The sequence below is a fragment of the Taeniopygia guttata genome, chromosome 4, assembly GCF_048771995.1.
Source record: "Taeniopygia guttata chromosome 4, bTaeGut7.mat, whole genome shotgun sequence".
Lineage (NCBI taxonomy): Eukaryota > Metazoa > Chordata > Aves > Passeriformes > Estrildidae > Taeniopygia > Taeniopygia guttata.
Genome location: NC_133028.1, coordinates 49,041,144 through 49,066,460, shown reverse-complemented (window position 1 = coordinate 49,066,460; position 25,317 = coordinate 49,041,144). Strand labels below are relative to the sequence as shown.

The 25,317-nt window shown below is 38.7% G+C and overlaps 1 protein-coding gene across 3 annotated transcripts in view; it reads right to left on the bottom strand.

Annotated features, from left to right (window-relative positions):
* The window catches only part of PPP3CA (protein phosphatase 3 catalytic subunit alpha), a 172,289-nt gene that overhangs the window by 88,054 nt on the left and 58,918 nt on the right, over positions 1-25,317 (bottom strand). For all 3 annotated transcript variants that reach the window (XM_072928555.1, XM_002193110.7, XM_030271676.4), the window contains exon 2: positions 13,445-13,645. In XM_072928555.1, coding sequence (XP_072784656.1) covers positions 13,445-13,553 — 109 coding nt within the window. In that variant the 5' untranslated portion in view covers positions 13,554-13,645. The remainder of the gene's footprint in view (positions 1-13,444; positions 13,646-25,317) is intronic.

Here is a 25,317-nt window from a genome sequence, read left to right as displayed (position 1 = left end):
CCTGCAAATGTTATGAGAAGATAGATGTTTTTTGGCAGACTAATGCTTTGATTTTGTTTAAACTAGCTAAACTGAGTAACTTTGCTTGAACAGCACAGTTAATAACTGCTTCTGCTATAAAGTTTTAACCTTTACCCATTCAATTAATGTTAGACCTGAAAAGCTCTCAAAGCAAAAAAGCTTCACTGAAGAACTAGGAAAGGTGCTATTCATATTCCAGATATTCTTAAAAATAAAATAATATACAGACCTTGAGGTTTTAGAACACACACACATAACCCCAAGCTTTGTTTATGCAATTGAAACGCATTTCCTTCTACCATAAAAATCTGCAACAAGCAAAGGCTCCAGATCTTCATCATTTATTTCACTGCTGCCTCAATCCAACAGAAATCCAGTTTATTCTTCACTGCCTCCCCAAGTAAGATAAGCTGAAATTTCTCTTAAATGCTTATTTAGAAAATGAGACTCCAAAGTAAAAGGCTGACTGGCATTAATTGCTTATACTTATCTGCTCTCCCACAGTTGTGGTCATCTTCCAGCCTGTTCCCCTAGCAACAGCTGGAGACCTCTGTGTTCTGGCCTTATCACTGTGGTTACTCTTCCTCTCTTGCATATTGAAGAATATATGGCCTTGATGGCAGGCGCATCAGGAAGCAGCCAGACACACCAAACACGTGCCACCAGATGGCATCTTCAACCAGTTACATTTTAAGATCATGCCTTCAAAGAGGAGATCCTGCATTTGATAAGAGCCTTGATATTCTGAAGCCTCAAGCTTCTAGACTAGAAAAAGCACAAGCACTGGTGAAGTCCTAGATTGGCGTCAATGATTTGAAAGTCATTTTCCAATGCTAAAATCATAATTTTACTGGGAATACATTGTTCCCACAACAAGGATTCTGGGAGCCATACAAGTATTCTGCACCATGTCTTCTCCCCAAATCTCCGTAATGATGCCTCTCTATTTTTACAATTAAAATCTAGGGGCAATGCACTGGATTTTCAAAGAGGGACTACTGATTTACACAGGATTTTATTAGATTTGATACTGGTCCCCTGTTAAGAGGTGGTTTTGGCCGTAACTAACCTCTACATGTATTTGGAAATTTCAGGTTTTCCGCTATAATGAGAAAGTCTATTTCCCTTAGCTGACATCTTAAAGAAAACAAAACAAACAAAAAACCACCCCTAACTCCAAGTAATTCTACCAGAAACAGCAGACTACAAAACTATCCTTAATCTGCTGGTGTCAATCATTACAGTAACAAATGTAGCACACAAACCACACCCAAATCTATAACAATGCTTGCTTTATTGTACTTCGAGAGCAACCAACTCTTACCCAACACTCTTACCCCATGCACTTCTCCTTTCAAGTACAATTTTTGGCTATTTCCTGCCACAGGCATTGCTAATTAACTACCTTTTAGAGACAAATATTTTCTTATTTGTCCAGAATCTAAACATTATTTTCTCTTCAAGTTTTACCCTTTCAACATAAGTTTTTCCGATTCTTTGGTGAAAAAATATAACCTATATTTATGTATACAGGCTGATCTCACAAACAGTTCTTAGGCCTTCCTCTCTATACTTTCAAGCTGTGTACCCTGCATTGAGACTGGCTTTTTTCCCCCCTATTAAAGTCTGATGAGAACCAAAGGAAATGAAGTGGAACAAAGAAGCTACATTAGCTTTCATCATTTAGTGCTCTAGACAACTCCAACTATTGCCTGTGACAGGAATCAAGCCAAGCAGAAAGCAAATGAAAAGTGCTCTGCCACTTTGTCAACAGCTGAAGCCACAGGATTCATTTCTATGGCCACCAGCAATGTCTCCAACCCCCACTGCCACACTAAGCTCTTGACCTGTATGTACAGGGGGCACCAAATACAAAGGAGAACATGCATGAAAAATGAACTGAAATGTGCTATGTGTTGTTTTCTTCAGGTTTTTTAAAATGACACATTTTAAGTGTTCTTTCTTAATACAGGTTAATAAAGAATAAATCTGACAGTTCATTGAATTTTATCTCCTTGATTACTCAGAAGATTTTTTTTTGTTTGTTTGGATGAATAAACTCCTGTAATGAACTCTCACAAGCCATTCATTTTGACATCTATATTCAACCTATTCTGATTGAAGCAATACTTTTTTGGTGTTTTCCACTTGTAAAGGTAAATTTTTTTGCAGAAGTAAACTTGGAGTGAGAAGAGGTCTAAGAACGACTGTCAAAAATTCAACATGGCAGCTCTCAGAAATATCATCTTAAAGCAGTAATGCTGATACACTTAATGAGCAAGAAGGATTCTCCACAGCACCTCCCCTTGTGTTGAGCACCGTAGTTGGTTTTGACTCACACAAAGGCCCTGAAACTGCTTTAAAGATGACATAGCTGTATCTATGAAAATCTCAAAGGAAGGAACAACAGTGACGTAAGCCAAGCAATCCACAAGGTTCAACACAACTGCTAAGCTCAGTATGCAATAAAGACAGGGAAAGACAACATGTCATAGGACATAGATGCCTCTTGAAAACTCAATTCATGATGAAACTTTAGTGCATGAGAAGTAAGATCCTCTTCACTTACCAAGAACATTTTATCAGGAAGAAATTAGCACCCCAAGTGGTATCAATACATTAATTTCAACTAGATTTAGATGCCTAAAGCTGAGAAGAGAGAAGCAGGTGCAAACATAGTCAGTGCAGAGAACACCAAGGAAAAATTTGAAACTCACAATTTAATGTTTTGATGCCCTACAAGATGCACATAATGGCACCCGTGTCAAAAGAAAGTATAATAGCTTGACACACTACCAGTACAAATCATGTACATTATTGCCAGAATCCCCTGTGACACTTCCCAAGACTTTCTGAAATCAACTGCTGATTGAAAAGATGTTCCTTTTCAGCAAAACTGATCTTCCTAACTGGAATATTTATTTGGGTATCATGGATTTTTTAGGTTGTAAAGAACATTTTAAAAGAATATTTTTTAATAACTAATTAAAGGGTTTTGAACTATAGCAGCTTTCTTTTTCATTTAAAAAGGCAGTATCTTCACAGAGGATATTATATACACCAGAAAATTATTCTAGAAATGTTTTCTCTAGATAAATGCAGAAAACGAAATAGAGAAAGCATCTGTCTCAGCTCTAGTAGTATTTCTTAGAATAATTAAAATGCTGATGCAAAAGCATGTAAAGGCAGGAAGAAGTAGAAGAACCACCCACCCCAGAATAACGTCCCTCTGTAAATATCATTTCCAACTTCTAATGTTCTCTGATTTACGCTCTAAGTGATGACAAGTATGTTTATAGTATCTCTTTAAGAAGGAACCTATTAGTTATCTCCTTTGCACTTGCCAGTGCTTCTCAGCAGGTTTTGGTGAAAGGTTAGACACACAAAAGTAGGGCACAGATGAAGACAAGAGACAGCTGGTGTTAACTCCAAATGCACAACCAGACTCCGAACAACAGAGGCACACCTCTTCACAGCGATTCCCAAATCAGATTAACACAGTGATACCTCCAATGGCAACCATCAGCTGACATAAAATGCTGTTTGTCTCTGGCTTGCTATCAGTCCGCCCCCTCACACTTCTCTGACTCCTTTTCTTGATTTCTGTACTGCAGGAACTCTACAGCTGTTGAAGGTACAGTCTAATTAAGACCAAATCAATCCCCCTTTAAGCCTCATACACATAAAAATCATGACTCTGTAATTATTTCACATTCAAACAAAATGGAGAACTCTGTTTTATTCATCTGTGACTGGTAGATTTTTTTAATTTCCAAGGCGGGAGGCAAACATAGGCTGGAATTTCCCTCTGCCTCCTTCTAGTTCTTACTCATTTCAGTAGCTCCTCCATCCATCCAAAATGGATGGAAGGAGGAACATGGGTGGCTGTGATTTCAGCAGTGATCCCACTGCTTTCCCACCTCCCTTACTAATATAGACTACAACCTAAGACTGAGTTAAATTAACTGAGGTGAGAATGAAAAGGAGGAGTAACTGGGCAAAGCTCAGAGAACACAAAAGGCAAGAACAAAGGGTCACTCTTTTAAATGAGGATTACACAATACAAACATCATGCTTATTTTCAAAAAAGAATCCAAGTGTCAAAGACCCAGTTCTAACTCAAACCGTGCCACTGACTACAAAATTGCAAAGCAAGTAAAAAACCTGATGTACAAGTTTCAGAAAAATATTTGAGAAGCTATAATAAACAGCACTGCTATGATGTATTCTGTCTGCTTGGAATAGTCGTAGAAGAAATGCTAATGTGCTATACTGTGCTGTCAGTATTTACATGATGAACCACCCACACGCTAAATAAAAGATGGCAAGAACAAAGTCCTAAGGCTTAGGTGTTTGCAAGCAGTTGTTTTTGTATTTTTGCTGGTGGTTATTTTTTAATCAATGCAATTTCTGTGCTGACTTGAAGCCCAAAATATATTTGATCTTCCATTTCACAGCATCAAATTAAGGTCTCTATCTGAAGGGAATATCAGATTCCACAATTTCAGTTTGTCTAATTTGACTACAGTTTTTGCACCAAATAACATGAACCATAGATAGATCATTTATAAGAACAACTGAGGTAGTTGAAAAGAATACCATCAGTAGTATCCACTGTCATGGCAATAATGATAGATTTAAGCAGCTGCTACTAGAAAACATCAGCTCTGCCAAAATGTCAGATGCTAATGGCTGAAGCAGCTCAATTAAGCTACAAGACACAATTGCTTTGTTCTACCAGGGATGTAGGCACACATATTTCAACCTATATCTGGAACCAACAGAAGCACTTAGGGAAGGAACACATAAAAAAATCTGATTATATACAGCCTTACATCTTCACCTTCTTATAGAAGACCCAGATTTTAAGCCACAAGTGATTTGCTACATTATGAGTTCTCAATAAAGCATTCAAAATAGCTAGAGTAGTTTTAATCAGCAACCCAAATAAAGGATCCAATCAAGTTCACTTTAGCTGTTCAACAGTATGTTTATATGGTAAATTATTTTAAACATAAGTTTAAATGCAGGTTTTCTGTAGTTGAATGTCATGCAACACTGGTAACATAATGGGAAATAATTGTGCAACAGCAAACTGTGTTTATGCTACATCGAGAAAAGAGGATATCTAACACATTTTAAAAATGTGTTAGATATGGCAAACATTTCTTCATAAAGTCTAATTAATCTGAGAACTCATATCTGCTTTCTTCTTGCTGCTTCTGCTTTCTTCTTCTATCTGTTCTTATATAGTAAAAACATGTAAAAACAACTGGACTATCATTTGTTTTCAAGATGGATACAAGAGTAGGTGGTGCTATTAATACTTTCCCTTTCCTCCACTTCCCAGTTCCAGCCTGTTCTGCTGAAATCTCATCTATGCAAATGAGATTGTAAATTGATGTTAAGAAAGAAACAAGTCAAAGTTCACGTCAAACATTACCTCACTCCAGGCAAAGTTAACTTTCATATGATGAAGGAGAATTAACTGCAGGCTACTTAATCTGAGAGCGAGACTAAATTGCAGAAATGTGTCCAGGCCGCAGGTGTTACTGGTAACATAGCAACTCAAACTGATGTAGTTATACTAGGAACATTTGCAACTCTCATGCATCTCCAAGATACAGAAAAAAGAGTTGTACTGTAACTGGCGTCCTGTTCTGAGGGCAGACCCCATCACATGCTCACTCTCAGTACCACAAACAAAATTCAAGATGCTTTTTAAAGATAACTATACTGAATGTCTTAATGCAAATAAAGGAAAAATGCAATTTTTATCCTCAGAAGTTGCAGGTATCAAGGCTTCAAACCAATAATTAAGCTTTAAGACTTGTGTGTCTGAAGACACCAGCATTATAACACTTTACAATTTGATCATGTGTGTGATTTTTTTCACGGCACATATGTAAAAATTTTAGTTGTACATATTCTGGGAATTCAATACTTTCTTCAATAATGATGACAGTACATACGGTTTAACCCTAAGTGTGAAATTAAGAAATTTTAACTATAATTACTTTTACTGAACTGTTAATTTCAAACAAACTCTGCTGTGCAAATATGGATAGATCCAACAATACTTGTAGGTCTCTAATAAGCAACCTTGCTTATCTTCCACACTGAAATTTTATCTTAAACTGCTTAAAAGGTAAAAGTCAGAAGGAACTGGTTTCGTTTGACTCTCAGATTGGGCCAGATCATTCACATGCTTGCTAAAATTCACATGCATGTTACAATGTCATTTTAAATGCTATTCTCACATTATAATAATATAATGCAGGCATAAACACTTTTATTAACTCATCTTAACATTGATACTTTAGCTTGAAATCCTTGCTGTTTACAAAGTTTTAGCTTGCACAGCATTAGCAACCTACTATATTATTTCATGCTACCAAATAAGAGAAATTGGGCAAAGGAAAAATATATACAGAACATAAAGAAAAATTCAGGCCAAGGACACCCTACCATTTCATGGAAAAATGCACCCAAGAGAATATTTAGAAGTCTCACAGATCATAAAGGCACATGCTGGCAGGAAAGGGCTTTCCCTCTAGTTTTTATGGACCTGTAAAGAACAGTTTCCAAAGGTCACCCAAGCTGTCACAGTTGTTCCCACACAGGCTTGTCCATAAATGCCTACAAGCTTTTCCCTCTCATAAGTTTAGAGTCTGAATTGCAAAAACTCTGTGTGTTCACAAAGACACAAACATTACAAGCAATTCAAGTATTTAAAGTTGGATCACCATAATGTTGTGGCATCAACCAAGCCAATGGAATTTTTCACCCAAAGAGTGCAATAATAGTGCAAGTGGGTGTATTTCCCCTTAGCATGCACAAGGTTAGTACTTCCAAACCTATCAGGCACAAACACCCTAACTTACATTACATGATTCAAAAGGAATACCAAGGAAGGCTCTGCAAACAGCAGTGGTTTCCTTGCGCCCACCACACCCACCACATGGAAGCTGCAAAAACAGGACTAGTAGAAGAAAACATAGCCAAGGGGTTCTGCAGAGACTGAGAGAGCCACTTTCTACACGACAAGAATAAGCTTTTATTCTGTCTTCCCCGATGCTCTCCTCTCTTCATCTACCAATCTGCATGCACCTGGCAGTTCAGAAAGCTTTGCACACAGGCTAACACAGAGTCAGGACTTCCTCAATGATGCACGTTTAGAGTGAAAGCATATGCTGTTTTAACCTATTTTCCAGTTTTTCTAACTGAAGGAGTAACAGATGCTGGGCCCTGTGCCTGCGCATAGCCTGGCTACAGCCACCAAGCCAGAAACCACTGTCACGGACACTGCTGGGGGGGCAGCCACACAAACAGAGTTGAGAACTGTACATAGACAGCTGCCTCAGTATTATTAATACATTATATTCCAGTACACATACGAAAAAGCAGAGTTTTATAAAGGTGCATATGAGATAGGTTTTCATGTTCTTAGTTTACTGGAGGACACTCGTTAGTACTGATGGGCAGAACTAGCAAAAAGGACTGCACACTGAGCACAAAAGATGAGATATATCAAGTGTGACAAGAAAAAAGAACACACATTAATTACTTTTAAAAGAGATGCCAACAGGGAAAAAGAGACTTATCTTAAAGCACCAATATGGATCTTACAAGCTTATTCACTTGTGCAATCATATGTGCAAGAGGTATCATGCTATTTTTATTCATCATCTGTAAATTAACAATATTCCTTAAGGAAAATAATCTAAAAAGTACAAGCAAATATATGCAATGATAGACATTAGATAAATATATAACTTTACAGTTTTAGGTCTATCCTGTAGTTATGTATGCCATTTAAGGAGGCCTATATTAAAGCATAAAGAGAAAGTCACCCATGCACAAAGGGACACATGCTTGGCACGCAGTTAAGAATGGTCAGCAGCCAAGCAGCATATTTCAGATATGTTGAAGTGAGAGCCCATAAAACCATGTAGCCAGTCATCATGCAAAGAAAGGGCAGTGTATATCACTCGCCCAAGATCACTCTGTATAGTAATGAACATCTGTATTAAGGCTACCTAGTCAATCATAAATCTGGCATTCCCAAGTGTACTTTGGAGTGTGACTTCAGTAAATATTGCCATCAGAGTGATTCAGAGATGTATTTCCTCAGCCTTCTAGAAAAAAAAGCCCCAAACATTAAAAATGAGCCAATTTCTCTATGTGTAATTATACTGTTATGAACATAATACAGGACTGGAAATCCTAAGGCTGCCATAAAGACATCTGTCCACTGAACACCTGTACTGTAGTGGTAGATCAACCTCATTAAACACACAAGCTTCATATGTAGTTCTCATTTCTCCAAGTGAAGAGGTTACGGATGAAGTAAGAGGTACAGATGAACATTGCCTCAACACTTCCCAGATGCAAGAAGAGTCCTGACAGCAGAGCACTTGGAACCTCTTATTTCAGGCTCACGCATATTCCCACCAGTGAGCAGCACCCAGTGTAACTGCAGGAACAGTTCACTGTGTCTGTAAGCCAGACCTGCAGTGAACTGTGTATGTGTGGAGCAAACAATGACAATTTGAGCTACACTCACAAATGGGCTCATCAGGAATACTTCCAGAGGCTTACAGCCTTGCCAAATTTGAAAATAAAATGTATTAATTCAAATGGCAATCACATTGATGGTTCTAGCTAACCACAGATACAAAGTAAGTTTTATACATAAATGCAAAATAATTGATTGTGCATTTTACATTAAGGCTCTTTGCATGACTCAAACCCAATTATCATCTTCTCACTCAAATTCAGGCTTTGTATGTACCCACTTCATTGCACATGACTTGCAAACATAACTCTGATACTTCTGATGACAATTTTATCATCCCTTAAAATAAAAAAAAGTGAAATTTCAAATGACTGGATGGCTGCACAAGACTTTAACAAAGAACTTTTCATAATCTTTAACACTTATCAAGTATATCACTCTAATAATCCACAATGCTATTACTTCCATAGTAACACTCTTCAATTTTTCTCCTTTTTGATGATCACCATCTTAAAAAGCCAATGACAGGAATATATTTCTAAAAGATGAATGCCTCTCTCACAAAGAACCCCATATTAGGGGGGGTTATTAGTGGTTTATGATCGTCATTCTTCAAGAAGATTGCTTCTCTTGTATTGAATCCTAAAATTTATTTTCTTATCCACTTGTCGTGGTTTGACAAGGGAAAAGAATTTTCTCGGAAGGAAGAGGTCAATCCAGTCAGGGGTCAGGTTTGGATACTGACACTTGGGGTGACCAATTGAAGGTGGACACGCCTCTGAGAACACAGAGGGGTTAAAAGCGGAATTCCCAGGAGGATTCGCTCTCTTTGGTTCCGGTCATCGGAAGGTACAGACCTCCCCTGCCCAGCCACAAGCTAGGTGGGGAAGGGGAGCCATGTGGCCTGCAGAGGTAGGCCAGGGGGTGAAGGATCGGGAACGGAGCTGGGCCAGCTCCTGCGGACAGAAGGGTGGAGAACGTCTGAGATGTCTTTGTTTCCCCCCCCCCCCCCCCCAATCTAGAGGGAAAGAGATAGAGAGCCTGCAGACACCTGGAAGTTTGCCGACAGAGGAGAAGGAGGCGGAGGTGGGGGGAAGATGCCCAGCGTGGGATATGGGAGATGGAGTCCTGGGCAGAGATTTCAGCCGTCCAGGGAGTCTGTAACTTTTAACCCTTTCCTGAGAAATGAAGGCTTTGTGAAATATTTCTCCTCCTCAACTTGAAGGAAAGAGAGACAGCCTGGGACCTCAGATGTTAGGGAAAGAAGGTTGGGGGGAGATGATGGAGTGGCTTTTGGCTGGACTCTCTTGTTAGCCATAGACTGAACCAATCCTTCCTCCAAGAGAGATTGCATTTTAGGGGGATGCAATGGTGAGCCAAGAGACTCCTTCAGCAACTACCAGTTCAGGAATGAACAGAGAAAAGCTGAGGAGGGTGTGATGATGCCCTCCATCTTCAGGGAAGAAGAGAAGACGATCTCTGTTCTTGGACCCTCGGCCCCAGGGGAAAATGGGGGGGACTGTAGTCCCAAAATGAGACACTGTACTGTTGTTCCTGTTGGTCCTTGGCTGAGCATCCTTAAAGGGGCCCTATAAGCAGTCTCTGTCCATGCATGGTGGTGAGAGCACTGTGACATGGAGAGGAGAGTGTCACACTGGCCAGTGTGTCTGGGCAGTGCCATGTGTGACATGAAAACACAAGAGGCGGCAGCTGTGTTTCCTGGGGGTCTGTGGTGCAAGGGGGACTCCTCTCTCCCCTGATGGACTCGGTATTGATTATGTGGAAGGGTGAAGACTTGATTAAGGGTCCAAATGTGTCTCGCTGTGGTTTGTTGGAGTTGGGTGGTGGGAGGAGGAATGTTTTGAAAGGTTTTCATTTTAAATTTTGTATGGTTTTTTTTTCCTTCATTTTTTTCTTTTATAGTAGTAGTAGTGTACTAGTTTTTCCCTTGTTATTAAGTTTGGCCTGCTTTGCTCTGTTCTCGATCGCATTTCACAGCATTCAATTGATAGGTTGCATTTTCATGGGAGTGCTGGCATTGTGCCAGTGTCAAACCATGACACCACCCTATCAGTAGTTCTGTTTGTTCTTCCCAATGTTGAAAAAAGCTTTCCTCTGCTGCACAGCTATTTCCTGACTGCCTGTACACCTGGCACTTCCACTACATCATCAGTCAATTGATATTCTCTTTATCCAGTCACCTGCTGTCATACTACTCATAAAAAGAAAATTGTCAGGCCCACAACAACCATGCCTCACAAGCTTTCTCAACCTCCCCCTCACAATTTAAGTTCTTCCTTCTTTTGATGATCACTTTCATAAGTACAGCTTTCATGTTTGTTCATACAGAAGATTAGCACTTCTCAGCTACCCTGCTAACACACATCAGGAGCCCAGCTTTCCTATGCTGGCTTAAAAGAAAGTAGCTAGCAGCCACCCTGAAGAATGCTGCAGTATCACAATCACCGCATGAGAATAATTTCAAAAGCACGAACAAAGCAAAGTGTAGGCTTAACTGAAAAAAGAATCAAAGACTTATATTATACCAGTGTTATACAATGGGGTAAACTTCAGGAGATCAATCCCCAAAATATAATTCAGAACAATTCTAACACCTTCAAATTTTTTTAAGAAAAAATTTTAAGAGAAAAATTAAAAGGGGAGAGAGAGAACATTAAGCATAGGCTTATGGAGATCAGCTGGGACACAGCAAACCAGAGCTGTCCTCCTACAGTTTATATCTCTCAATGGATTTAAAAAATAAAAAGTAAAAATGACAGTCAAAAAAAAAAAAAAAAAGGCAGAATTTTATGTGTGTCTGACACTTAGTTACGGACAAGGGTACTGTACCTCTACAACTTCTTCCATTTATCCTGAAATGTCAAAAAAAAAATATCTGCACAACTTTGTTCTCAGTAAACTAAGGGTCCTTTTATTCATTCTGTTTTCTTTATTCATCCATGAGCTGCAACATGACTGACATATTTTCCATCAGAACTGTACAGCAGCATGACAAGCTAATTATTACATAAAAAATGATACACATTACCTCTCCAGGTCAAGCTACAATCCTCTAGTTGGATGTAATTTTTAAAATTACAAGCTATAATAACTTGTGCATCATTCTAGTTCAGATACTACACTCAGCTTCAGAGGCTGTTTCCTGAAAATGAAGGTTTTATTATTTCTATGTAGTTTTTGGTGACTGTTACCAGTACTGCTAACAAAAACTGGTAACCCTTCTTCTGCAATAAATGACTATTTCTTGTACTTCTATCAGAGCTCTCGAGAAGCAAAAGTGATGAAAGAACCTGACTTCTTAAACCAGGTTTTATACTTTGGCTTCATAGTTTAAACTGGCTGGAATTAAGATATATTTTTCCCCCCAGGTTAACTTTCTATTCCACAGATCAGTAAGTTGTCAAAAATGCATTCATGTCTAGTAGCAACAATAAAATATGGGAGGACACACATCAGAGCAAGCAAATGCATTCATACATTCAGAATGCAGGCAGAGTCAGGAGACAATTAGAGAAGGAAATTCAAAAATAAGGCATTTCCTGAGGATTAATGAGTGGGTGGTAGTGTTTGATAGTCAAGGGCAGGATGGGCTCTGCAACCGGCACAATTCATTAATTCCCCCAGCAACATAAACTGCTGATTTTTTTTTTTTTCACTTCTTATTTGCCTTAACATCTTATTAAAATTTCCACTATATCTGACACCATAATTCTCTCACAGAATCACAGAATGGTTTGGGTTGGAAGAAACCTTAAATATCTTAGTTTCAACCCCTCTATCATAGTCTTGGCAAGTCCCACTGGATCACGTTGCTCAAAGTCCCATCCAGCCTGGACTTGAACATTTCCAGACATGGAGCATCCACAACTTCTCTGGGCCTGTGCCTCACCACCCTCATAATAAAGAATTTCTTCCTAATACCTCATCTAAACCCTCCATCTATCAGTTTGACAACATTCCCCCTTGCCTTGTCACTACATGCTTTTGTAAGAATTCCCTCTTTCACTTTCCTGTAGGCCCCCTTCAGATACTGGAAGGTGCTATATGGTCTCACTGAGGCCTTTTCTTCTCCAGGCTGAACAGCCCCTGATCTCTCCGCCTCCCTGCAGAGGAGAAGTGCTCCATCACTCTGAGCATCTTCATGGACCTCCTCCAGACCTGCTCCAACAGGTTCATGGGCTCCTTATATCAAGAGCCCCAGAGCTGGATGCAGAAGTCCAGGTGGGGTCTCCTCACCAGTGCAGAAGGGCTGGAACAGAATCCTTTCCCTTGTTCTGCTGCCCATGCTGCTTTTGATGCAGCGCTGGACACAGTTGGCTTTCTGGGCTGCAAGTGCACATTGCCAAGACATGTTGAGCTTCTCATCCACCAACATTCCCAAGTCCTTCTCATCACCTCTGCTCTCAGTCCATTTTCTACCCAGCCATTATCTGTGCTTGCGATTGCCCGAAGCCATGTACAGGTTCTTATACTTGGGCCTTGTTGAACTTCATAACATCCAGAGCCCAGTTCTGTCTGTATGTTTGAACAGTCCTACTATGATAAATAACATCTATAAAATTACAGAATTAATACCCAGTGCAAAAGGCCATGTAACTTTTCAAGTTTCAGAAAGTAGTTCTGATTTTCTCCTGAAGACTAAAAAATATTCTCTGCCTTAGAAACAGAAAGGTCTCAGCAGATGTAATCCTTTCCTTTAAATTACAAGCTGCCTGATGGCCTCCATTATCCAGTGGGAGCAGACAAAGAGTGAATCAAGTATTGGAGAGAAGCACTGATTTTCAAGCTGCCTTTCAGTGCCTTAGGAAGCCACATGCACTAATGCATTACCAAACATGTCCCAGCCACCAGCCATTCCTTCCCTCACCATAACTTCACACTAACCTGTGACAGGTGCATCTATGTCCAGCAAATTCTTTTCCTGGCGGAGAATCGAAGCTCCCTCTGTTATTATTCTCAAAGCGACACTCTCTTCCAGTCTCCCTTCTTTCATAAGGTGTGCCTTTAAGATATCCACACGAGGCTTTCCATCATTATCAAACACTTCCTTAGCTGTGAGACGGTGACTTGGAGGAAATGGGACAGCTAGATAAAAAAAAAAAAAAATATATGGTCACTCTTTACAGAAAAGTTTCAATTTCAAAACACATCTCTGCTGCAGAATATTGTTACAGATTTTCTACTGCCTCTTACAATTTGTGCTTTAAATTGTACATAGATTCCCAAAGATGCCATTAAAGCACATATATTCCGCAAGATATATTATTCACACACGCAAGAAGTAATTCACGCTTATAAAAAATTGAGAGGAGTACAAACAAGTGTAATATTTAATATCAGTGCGTGTACATGCATAGATACACTCCAATTCAAATTCTAAAACCAAGACAGAGCTCTCTCTAATGACTTTGGGTAAAGGAACGCAAGATGTTTTCTCTGTATAAGTAATAGTTTGCTGCACAAGATATATCTGAAACCCACCAGTGCTGAATAGACCATTCCAGCATGGACAGGGCAGAAGACGTATCAGACTGAAGTTGAAAATAAATGGATAAATATGAAGCTTGTCCTGGCAACATGGCAGCAACCTGTATATTGTCCTCACATAAGGTCAGAGGCATAAACTTGTACGTTCCTGCTCTCCTGGGGCCAGCTGGAGCAAGAAGGCTTGGAGGTGATGCTGTCAGTTGCCGGGATGAGGCTGGAACATTATCCCAGCTTAACCCCTCTCCCACGCAGTTCAGTCCGAGTGGCATTAGGCAGCGCCCGCCTCAACAGCCACAGGGTAATTATCCTGATCCCTGCCACAGATGCAAGAGGGTCAGGGTGTTCTGGAGCTCCAAGCAGGCACAGGAGGTGGCTGCAGGGCTGGTTTCAGCTGGTCACATCTGCAGTGCAACCCTGTCCCTGCCAAAGGGTCTTGTCTGCTGTGGAACATCTCCCTGGCAGCTTCGCCCCATCACAAGACAGGAGACCCTAACACAGCAGATGAATACATCCATTAGCTTCAGTTTTCTTCTGATTTCACCATCAGTGGACTTCAAAAACCCATAACTCTCACTCATTATTTAAAGTTCAAACCAAAGACTCTTCTCTTACACTACCAGAAGTAAGAGAGCAGAAAATAAAAAATTTCACTTTACACAGTTATTTTCCACTGATATTTTTGACACAAACAGTTTCAGAAAATACCTTTCCCCTCAACTCAATCTTGTTTTCTTTCCTTTTTGCTGCTTCAGCAGTCCATTCACTGAAATAATCGGGTGGGGACTTATGAATATGAGTGTCTCAAATACACTGAAGCCTGACTGCTCTCAGACTTAAACACAAGGTAAAAGGGGGAAAAAGTGAAAATTTATGACATAAACAATTTATTACACAACACAAAAAAAGAATAATCTTTTCTAAAAAACAGAAGGTGAGTGACAGCTCAGCAGATCTCCAAGACTCCATCCTCTTTACAAAACAAAACCCTGGAAGGCTACCTAGTCCTAATGATCCTGCATTTCCAGCAATGAGAAAGGAGGAAAGGGAAAAGTTGGTACATATCTGCAATCACATTGGCTGGAAGAAGCACATACCATTAGCCTGCATTCCTTAGCAAAACAACGGCCACTGTTCCTCCTCAAAGGCATGATAATGCACAAACCTATGCAGTGCAAAGTAACCCGTGCCTTTGAGGTAACCACCATATATGCTTGTATGCTGAAAGGAGATTTTTACATTTATAAAGACAGAGCAAAACATAGATGCAATGCCAATAGCAAACAAAAGTAGGACATAAAACCTACCAATATAAAAAAAAATGACATATGCTGCAGCACTGCAAGAGTTCTGCAGGCAGAGTTCTAACAAAGATGTACCCATACCTAATTAAAGAAAAAAATATACTGTTCCAATAGCAGATGATTCATGATTAATTAGCAAAAACATGAGTTACTGAATAGACCACAAATTGCATCTTCCATTATGAGAATATTAACTTTGAATGTACACATACACAGAGCTTCCACAGAAGAAAAATGTAAAAAGTGGTCACATTCATGCAGAAGTCAGTTAAACATCATTTTTACTAATGACACCCACAAATGCCTGTATCAACCAAAATCCTTTTATAAATACAACAAACATTTAACTTCCATTGCTTTACAGAGAGCAATGTTACCATTTGAATACACAGGTATCCATCTGTTTTTCCATTCCTTTTTTTCTTTTCTGCTTTTTTAGACCTGTTGCATTAGCATATGTAAGTAAATAACAACAAATGCAATAAACTTGACTCTTATCAGAAATAAACCCTAGGATCTCATCAGACACCAACTATGCACACAGAATACACAACAAGGAAGAGCACAGAAGTGGGAGAAAAGGCCACCAGGGAAAGGCAGGAAGAGGAAGGAATGGGGGACTGGTCTGCCAGCATTGAGCTCACCATGGCACAGGCCCAGGGGATGTTTTTGTAAAAACAGGCAGCAATCTGCATTAAGCAAAGGCCATAAAAAGGGGAGAGGCAATAAAATGTGCATCTACATATAAAAGATACTTTTAGAAGTTTAGTGACAAATCTCACTACAACACTACCACACAAGACTCATCCATGCCTAATCACTCTGTAAAGCTTAAAACCTGGACTGGTGTCTACCTCATTTACATTACTTTCTTTATATTGGCATAAAAAACTAACAAACAACTATTCACCAAGTGAAATACTACGCTGGTGGTTTGGTCATAAAACATGGACCACAACCAAATGCAAAGAAAACAAAGTTTAAAACCCTTGATCTCAGCCTGTCAGGAACATTCTCCTGAGATCTGAAAACACAAGGAAATTCTCTTTAACAACTTACTAGTGGGGATTTTTTCCACTTGTGCTTTCAGGTCTCTTGAGCATGTTCCAGCAAATGGAGGAAAAGATCAACCTGTTCTTTTACTGTTCTTGCAGGCTCCTGCAAAACCCATTTCATCGCTAACACAGCCCCTGCAAAGGTCAGACATCGTTGCTGTTTCTCTCAAATATTAAGCAGCCACTCTGGAACAAATAAATAAACCATAAAGAGCTCTGCTTAATTAGAGTGGACCATGTGTGCACACATAAATAAAATACAAGCATGTGGCAAAGCAAGCATTATTTTGTTTATATATTATTCATTTTAAAATGAAGCTGTACACTAAATTAATACTCTCAGAGGAGGCTGCCCATAAGAAAAACTCTCTTTCATCAATATTCAAGTTCCAAAATTATCTCCCCCTGTAATGCTTGTCCTATTTTATGTGACTTTGCTGTATGGCTGTACATAACTAAAGCACACCATACTTTTATGACAAATGCGTGTTTGCTTTTTTATTTGTAAGGAAAACACACCAATAACATCTGCTAACACACAGCTGCCAACATCTCAATAACCCAATGCACTGCATTTGTCTGACAGCAATTTGCAATTCTCCATTCTGAGAAACATTTGCACTACAGCCATACCTAGAGCACAAATTATTAAACACATTGTCACTTATGCCACAGGTACAAAAAAAAATTAAAAGGTCACTCTGCAGCTTTGGGTTTTTTAGATCTACTTCTTCATAACCTTCAGACTCAGTATGCATAAAAGTTTCCTAAAACTACAATAAAAATCATCTCTGAACAAAACTGTATTTTAAAAATTTTTTTATGTTTTTAATATTTTAACATTTTTAATAGCTAACTAACAGGTAGTTCGTTTTTGCAGTCTGTCTTTGGAAATCTACATCCATTTTATAATGTATTTGAACATATAGCATAATCTTGAGCATTCCTGCTGTCCAATAACACCCATACTGGAGTTTTTACTATTTAATTGGAGTTCTGCATTTCTGCACCATATTGGGTCTGACAAAACCTATGCGGCAACACAAAGAAGCAGCCAAAGATCAACTTTTCACCTTCAAGACATGAGTTTAACATTACTTAATTCCTGTACAGTTGCCTATGAACTTCTGGTTTACTTGGTTTCTATAAACCTAAGGGGAAGGAATGATTAATTTTTTTTTTTTTTCAAGAACTCTGCTTAATTCAGGTGACAGACTGAAACAAGAGGATGAGTCACCTCCATCCACAGCTGCTAAAGGGGAACAGAGTGAAACCCCCAGGCAGTGCAGGGCTCACCAAAGCAGTGGAAAAAGGAAAGGGAACTGCCAAAGATGCTCAGCCATGCAAGACATGGAATTCTCATGTGACAAACATCCCCCCTCAACAGATTTCCTCAGGCACCACGTGGATAATGCTTTCATCTCCATACACAAGTTCTCTGGAGACAGATTCAACCATTCGAACACATTGAATCCCTTTTAACCTACACATTACTTACTTAGCAGGTATTTTTTAGGAGTACCATACAAAAAGTTGAGTTATTCAGAAGATTTCTTTTCAATATAAAATTTTGTACTATAGCATTCATACCATGCACAAGTTCTTATTCGCTTTTTGTGTACTTGGCAGGAAAATATCTACACCTGATTAAAAAAAAAATCCAACTATTTATATGACAGCAAAAGAGCCAAACCAAAATCATCTCAGTGGAGCTAGAAGTGGAACACATGTTCTGATGTTTTCTAACAAAAACTATGAGGTTTCATTTTACATTAGCTACTGTCATTAGAGTAGGCACTGGAATTGGCAATCTCTCTCTAAAAGATCAAGCTTTCACCTGCTATTTTAAGACATTACGTATTTGAGGACTGTTTTTACTAAATCTGCTCACCAGATGGTGAAAGTGTTGGAAATTAGAATCTGGAAAATAAATCTACAGTATAAAATAAGAAGCAGCTATGAGGATTTCTATAGAAATTTAGCATGAATTTTTCTTCATTGCCAACAAGTTCTTGCAGTGTAATCAGAAGAGCTCACAACCATATTTGCTAAAAGACGTAACTAAATTAACATCAGTCATGAGCAAGGCACTTCGCTTCATAGAAAGCTGAGGTTTTCATAGGGAAAGCCAGTCAATACTGCATAAAGAAGGAAAGAAAGCATCCATCAGAAAGAATGTTGCATGAAGACACCTTTGAGTAACAGCACCTGTATATGAACTGAAATGGAAGCAGACAAGAAAGTCATACCTCAACAAAGCCCACATATACCAAATTTACAGAGAAAAAAGAAAGAAGTTCCTTTCACAGATATCTCAGCTGACAACATGGAAAACAGGCCATTTGACATGAGGCTAGAAACACCTGTGGCCTAGAAAAAACAGAAGGTACTACAGGTTGGCAAGGAAACTGCTTTTCACAAGATTGAGATGAGCCATGATAGCATTACATTTTGATGAATAATAGCTGAAACTATAAAAATTTTATAAAGTAACAAAAGACACTTTATCAAATATGCCAGTTCCAATGACTATTTTTAATGTATTCTGACACTTCAGCCATAAGTGAGGAACATAACAGCAAAGACAGAATTGCCTCAGAGAAGTGTGCCTAACTTTGGACAAAAGCTGTGATAGGACAGTGTTTGTAAAAGGAAGGGCTGTGTCGACCATGTACTGATTCCAACATATTGCCATGTTGTTTCCAGCCCCTAAGGCTATGGTGCTCTCATCAGTAGGCTTCACCCCACCAGTGAAATGTCCCACTCTAAGACAACCCATTGCAGCACACTACAAGCAGTCCTCGTGCAGCATAACTATGATACCTCAGGAAGCAAGATATCTTTACAGGATTTGAGCCTCCAACTTAAAAGGGGAGGATGAAGTCTCACCCCTGTGCACCTTGTTACTTCACAGGAGGGCACTGCCTCTGTGAAGCTGGGACTTACTTACACACTATGCCACGAGCTGTGTCAGCACATCTCAACCATACAGGTAAGTTTTTGACAGGATAATCTCCTCTCAACTGCCGCTGCCATTTTAATGAACATACAGGGATCTTTTTGCAAACACATGAGTGGCATGGCAGAAAGGAAGGTCAATAAAAGTCACCTATAACTTGGGACAACAGAAGGGGGATGAAATGCTGTCATTTCTGTCTAATTACCAAGCTGAAGTATGATGGGTTTCCCCTGGGTGGATGCCAGGTGCCTGTTCTGATAGGATGAAGTGCTAATATGAAAGGCTTCCCACCATTTCAGGAATTGTTATGGCCTTTTCATGGCATTACTGGCCTCCTCCAGAATACACAGTACCTAACAATAATAAAAGTATATAGCAAAGCTTTTTTTTTTCAACTCTATAAAAGAGCATAACCAATCTCCTCAAACTCAGGTCAAATTATACTTGTAAAGAACCACCATAAGTAGCTATGTCACCTTCAGTCACTTTTAAAAAATCCATTAAAAACAATACCCACTACTTTAGGATTTGATTTTCTTTATATTAATCTCAGGAAGCTTTAAAACCCTAAAGAAGAATTTACACAAAGAGGTTCTTCCAAAAGGTTAGAGCAGTGGCCTATTATTCTTACTCTGAGCTCAAATGAAGAATAGTTATAAAAACCACCAATGCCTGGATAAACACACAAGATTCCCTTGGTGGCTTGACCCTTGACTGGTGAGTTGATTGACATGGACCCATCTCAACCGTTCTGAACACTTTAGTAATAAATTGTAGCATTGATATCAGCAACATAGATAAATTTATACATCTGTAACAAGCAAAACCTATCTCTAATTTTTAATCATTATCAAGCAATTATCAATAAAAATGGTTTTCAATTTTTCGGAAAAAGTCAGAGAAAAAAATACATCAGAACTTTTCCAGAACATTTACAGGCAACAGACACATCAGAGAGCATAGGAACCCTGAGAACCTGGGAGGAGGTGTACAGGCCGGAAAGGCAAGAAGGAAAAGCCTCCTAATTTAAAGAAATGGGTCTGTATGAAATATCAGATTGTAGTGTATGTGGTTATACACTGGCAGCATTCCCAGATTATCTTTTGGCCAACTACTGTAATAAACAAACAAATCCTATCAGTCTTAAAGAGCACAAAGCAACACACATCTCTATAAAATATTACAAAAGAGTATTCTTTCCTTGTGTTTGAGATCATATGCAAGTATCTTCGACATTTACAATCCAGTCTTGTCCACAGTTCATGGATAAAAAAATCAACTACAATATAAAGTGGAGAGGAAAAATTCAGTTCAATAGGAAACATTCCCAGTTAGGACCAACACATACAGTAAAAACTGGAAAATGTGATCGTGGCTTCCTGGCCTCATCAGAAAAGTTTGTTTTTCTACTTTGTTACACCCAAGTTTTTCCATAGGCCTTGAACTGAATACTGTTGAGATTTGTTTTTATTAGCTTTTGGAACAGAGAACAATAATTACCCAGAGTTTAAATTCCTTTATGAGAACAATTCATTTGGAGAAAATAGTCAGGGAAAAAAAGAACCCTGTAACAATGGAAAATACCAAAGGTCTTCCAAGACTTAGATAAGGAATCAGGCACAGTCCTCCATCCCCCAAAACACTTGAGTGATGGATAATTTCTTTTCTATGGTAAAGCTTCACTACTGTTCCTAATTAGACACAATTAGGAAGTGATTGCATGTGAAATTATTTCAATCTACAGGGAAAAAAACCCCAATCAATTCTAGGACCTAGAAAACCTTCATGTATCAATTCAAATTTATGGCACCATTTTCTTCCGATTTTTTGGTTCAATTTCAGTCAGTTGACACTACCAAATTTCAGTCTCTTATATGGCAAAAGTGGCTAAAAGAGGGACTGCAAATAATCCCTCACCTACAAAATAGAATTCCCTTTCCAACCATCTGAGCATAATGAGGTACCTTTACCAAATTTGGTCAGAAATCAGCTTGGCTTTGAGGACTAACTCAAAGTTTCTAGTGACATGCAACAGGGCAGGAAGAAAACACCATTTCCTTTCCAAAGCTGTTCTATCAGGGCAAGCTTTAAATACAACCCAGATTTAGCTTCCAAAAATTGACCACTGTACACAGTCTGGCACTTGTCAGACAAATTAGTTAAAACAAGTCATAGAGTCATAGTCTATGAGTAAGTGCAAGTAAAGCAGCCTTTATTTGGAGATACTCTGTTTCCTAACACTCCTTAAATGCCACATTACAGAAATTGCTCTGCTTAAATGTCAGCCTGCAGAGGTTGATTCCTGGAACAAGAAACACCAGCACATCTCTGGATGCTACAAGAAAGTTAACTGGGCAGAGGAAACAAAAATTGCTACTAGATTACTAAGTAATCATTAAAAAAAATACATCTCACATTTCAAATTTAAGGCTATTTGGCACCTAGCAATTGATAACTTTCCCAAAGAACATGCAGCCTAAGGACAAAAGACAAAGACAAGGGGGTAGGGATGCTAGCAGACCAAGGTACCTTACTGCCATGCTGACCAAACGACTTGCAAGTAGCATCTTTGAATCATATAAGTTTTATTTTATTTGAAGCTTTTTTAAAAAGCAAAGTTTTGGGGACAAACAAACAAATAAAAAACTCAAACACAATTACCTAAGTCAATAAATATCAGAATGTGAAAAACATTTAAAATGTTAACATCTGAACTATGCCCTATGAACTAAATCAAAAAAACATGCTGACCTTTAAATGTTAACCTGGTTTATTATTTTGCTGATTATGAGGCATGCAGTAAGTAGCAGATATACACCAGCACCTCATAAATCAGTCAGACAAGTCTAAGGAATAAGCTTTAGAAATATAAGTATGTGTAAGGATCAAGTGTAGCTGGAGCCAAATTGACCTTAAGAAGAAGTTAGAAATAGCAGTTGATGTGTGGGTGTTTTGTTTGTTTCAGTTTTTGTTTGAATTTTGGGAGTTGTTTTTTTTTTTTTAATCCCAAAGAGCTTTGCTTGTTTAGTAGCATTCAAGCCTTTAACAGAAGTTTTAAATCAGCATACTTCTGGATGAGTGATTCTATAGTGACTCACACTGGTTTAAGGTGTACAAGGAACTGGCCAAGCTCTGCACATACTAGTGTGAAAAACATAATTCCAGAATTCCACTGGAACTGAATTCTGCTTGTTCAGCCACAATCAATAGACAGGAAACACACACACACATTAAAAAAACCTGCACCTGATTATATAATAAAACTAATTTGTACTAGGCTACATGTATTATTGATCCAGTAACAGCGCCTTCTTATCTAGGGGTCAGGTCATATACCTGGAAAAACAGGAACATAAAGAGCTACTAGTAAATTTTTTTTTTCCCCTATGCAGTTTAATGTCTAGCTACCAACTAGTCCTCACAGCATGCTTTGGCTTTGTCTGCATTAGGATTTAGGGGTATACACTTCACGTTACACAGAGTCATATTTTAAACAAACAAAATCCCCACCTCCGTCTTCACTATACCCAAAGAGCTGAAATGGCTGGCTTCTCCTTGAACTCAGCAAATGCTCACTACAATTTGTTTCTTCTTGCCTGATATCAGAGATAGTGCTTAACAGTCCATAGTAATATCCCAGTTCAAACTAGAATATTTAATAGGGGAACTCAACCCTTCGTTTACAGAAGGGGCATAAGCAGAAGGCAAAGTCAGCCCTCCACAGGCCCTGTAAGCAATGGTGCCTTTCTCTCCTGATGAAAATAATTCAAACTCTTCCATGAGACTGTTATAAATAGTTTCATATACAACTTGCTCTTCTTACAACATGCTCAAAGGACTAATTTTCCTGTGATGTTATTAGAGTTCACATAGATCAATTCTAAAGATTATGGACCACATTCACCGCTGTGCTATGCTGTAATGCCATTAAACAAATATCCTTTCTAATCCAGCATTAACAGATCACACTGAGCTTTGAAACTGGGTTCAGCCTGATCACAGTGTCTAAATAAAACTTACCAAACCAAACCCAGTGACACTGACATTAATCCCAAGCAATGTGGCTGTGAATCAGCCCTGGTATTTTTGTTTGGTTTTTCATGGCTTGCCTCTACCAGCACTTGTATCACGGAACATCCGCATGGAACTTCTGCCTTGGACTCATCATCAAAGCACATTTATTTCCATCAACTAACCTGAACTTCTCTAAAAAGTTGTATTTATTTTAAAAGTAACACAAGCAGAATTTGTAAGATAAAAAGATTAACATTTTTTTAAAGGCAAGTTTTTGTTGATTGGAATATTATGTCGTTTGATAGGCACTTTTTTTTAAAAACTGGTTTTCTTTATTTTTTCCTCAGTACACGTGGCAGCAATAGTTTCAAAGCTCTCAGGAAAAAACTTCTACTCCTGTATTTAAAAGGATATTTAACCCAAATCCTCCTTTTATTTATTGTAGATGCTTTTATATCTTTTGTAAACCATGTCTTCCCTCAAATCTCAATTGCTGCTTATAAATGTTAGATAAAAATAAATCTATCTAAATTTACCATTTTGCTCATACTCTCTGAAACATCCTGTTCTTAAGCAGAACATTGGAGTTTAAAAAAAAGAAGCTTAATGAAGCAGTGAGAGAACCAGACACCTGTGCTTTATTCCCAGATCTGTTGTGTAAAAGCAATTAATTTTTTTGCCAGTAGCTAAACATACAGAACACACAGAAAGAGCTCAGCACTGGGGTGCTCAACTCTGTCATGCACCATCACATGTTGGTCATGATGACTCTGTGTGATGCCTCTATGAAGACCAGCACAGCACAACAGGACTCCCAGCACACTTCCTCCCCCAAAAAAGTCATAAAAGCAGCAGCTACCAGAGAGATGCCAGGAAAATGGGACTCTCTCATTTGCTAATGGTGAGGTGGCACCAGTCACATCTTGGGTCTCAAATCCTTTAATGTAGAACAGGTCACTATTATTTCAAACCAAGATCAAAAGAGATTTCAATCAGCCACTTATCCAGTGAATTGCTGGCTGAGAGACCTTAGCTCAAAATAAAATCTTCCCCTACCTTGACAAAGACCAAAATATTTTTCCACAGATGACTCAAAAGCCATGGATCAGAGAGCAAGAAAGGAAATTTGATGCTGAAGCCTAGGCAGCTGTGCAGACTAATCAGGGAAACTAAACTCATGTCTTTGGCTACAAAGGCCACTTCCACGTTTGACATTCACTGGTCCCTAGAACCAGGAAAAATGGCCTCATCTGTTGCAGGGTCAGGAATTTTGATGCCAGCATTCCCCTACTGCATGAATATTTCTTCTCTGGTCCTAAAGAATCTGAATCCTTTTTTTTTTTACACTAAGCAGTTAACTTTTTGAGGCAAGCTGAGGACACTCTACTTTCCTCCAGGTAGAAGTAATGGAGTATTAGTGCCCCTTCCCATAGGTAAGAACCTTTACTCCTCTTTGAACTCAAGTTTTTTCTACCCTGAGATGAAAGTATGGCTACAAGATTATTGGGGTAGAAGGAACAGAGGGACAACTGTGCAGGTTTTTGCTGTAACATGGCAGTATTAATATCAATAGAGATTAGTATTAATAATGAATATTTGGATAAATAAAATGAATACATTTTTCACATAAGGAACCACAAAAAGCAAAAGCAGAAAACAGGATTCAAGTGCTCTAGAAAATAACTCAAGTTTCTCAGATTTCTGCATATACATGAAAGTAAGGACTGTGAGCCACAGGAGAAGTGTCAGATGGTATTTATCATGGCAATACATAGAGAGGTCCATTCACTAATGGATTGCAACTGACAATACACTGCCTACACATGTCACTGGTTCTTAATCTCTCAAGTCCATTAACTCACTGGATTATCAAGAGATGATCTGACCTGTAAGGTCCATCAGAATTTTTTATTAAATTACCTTAGCAAGCAACATGACTTT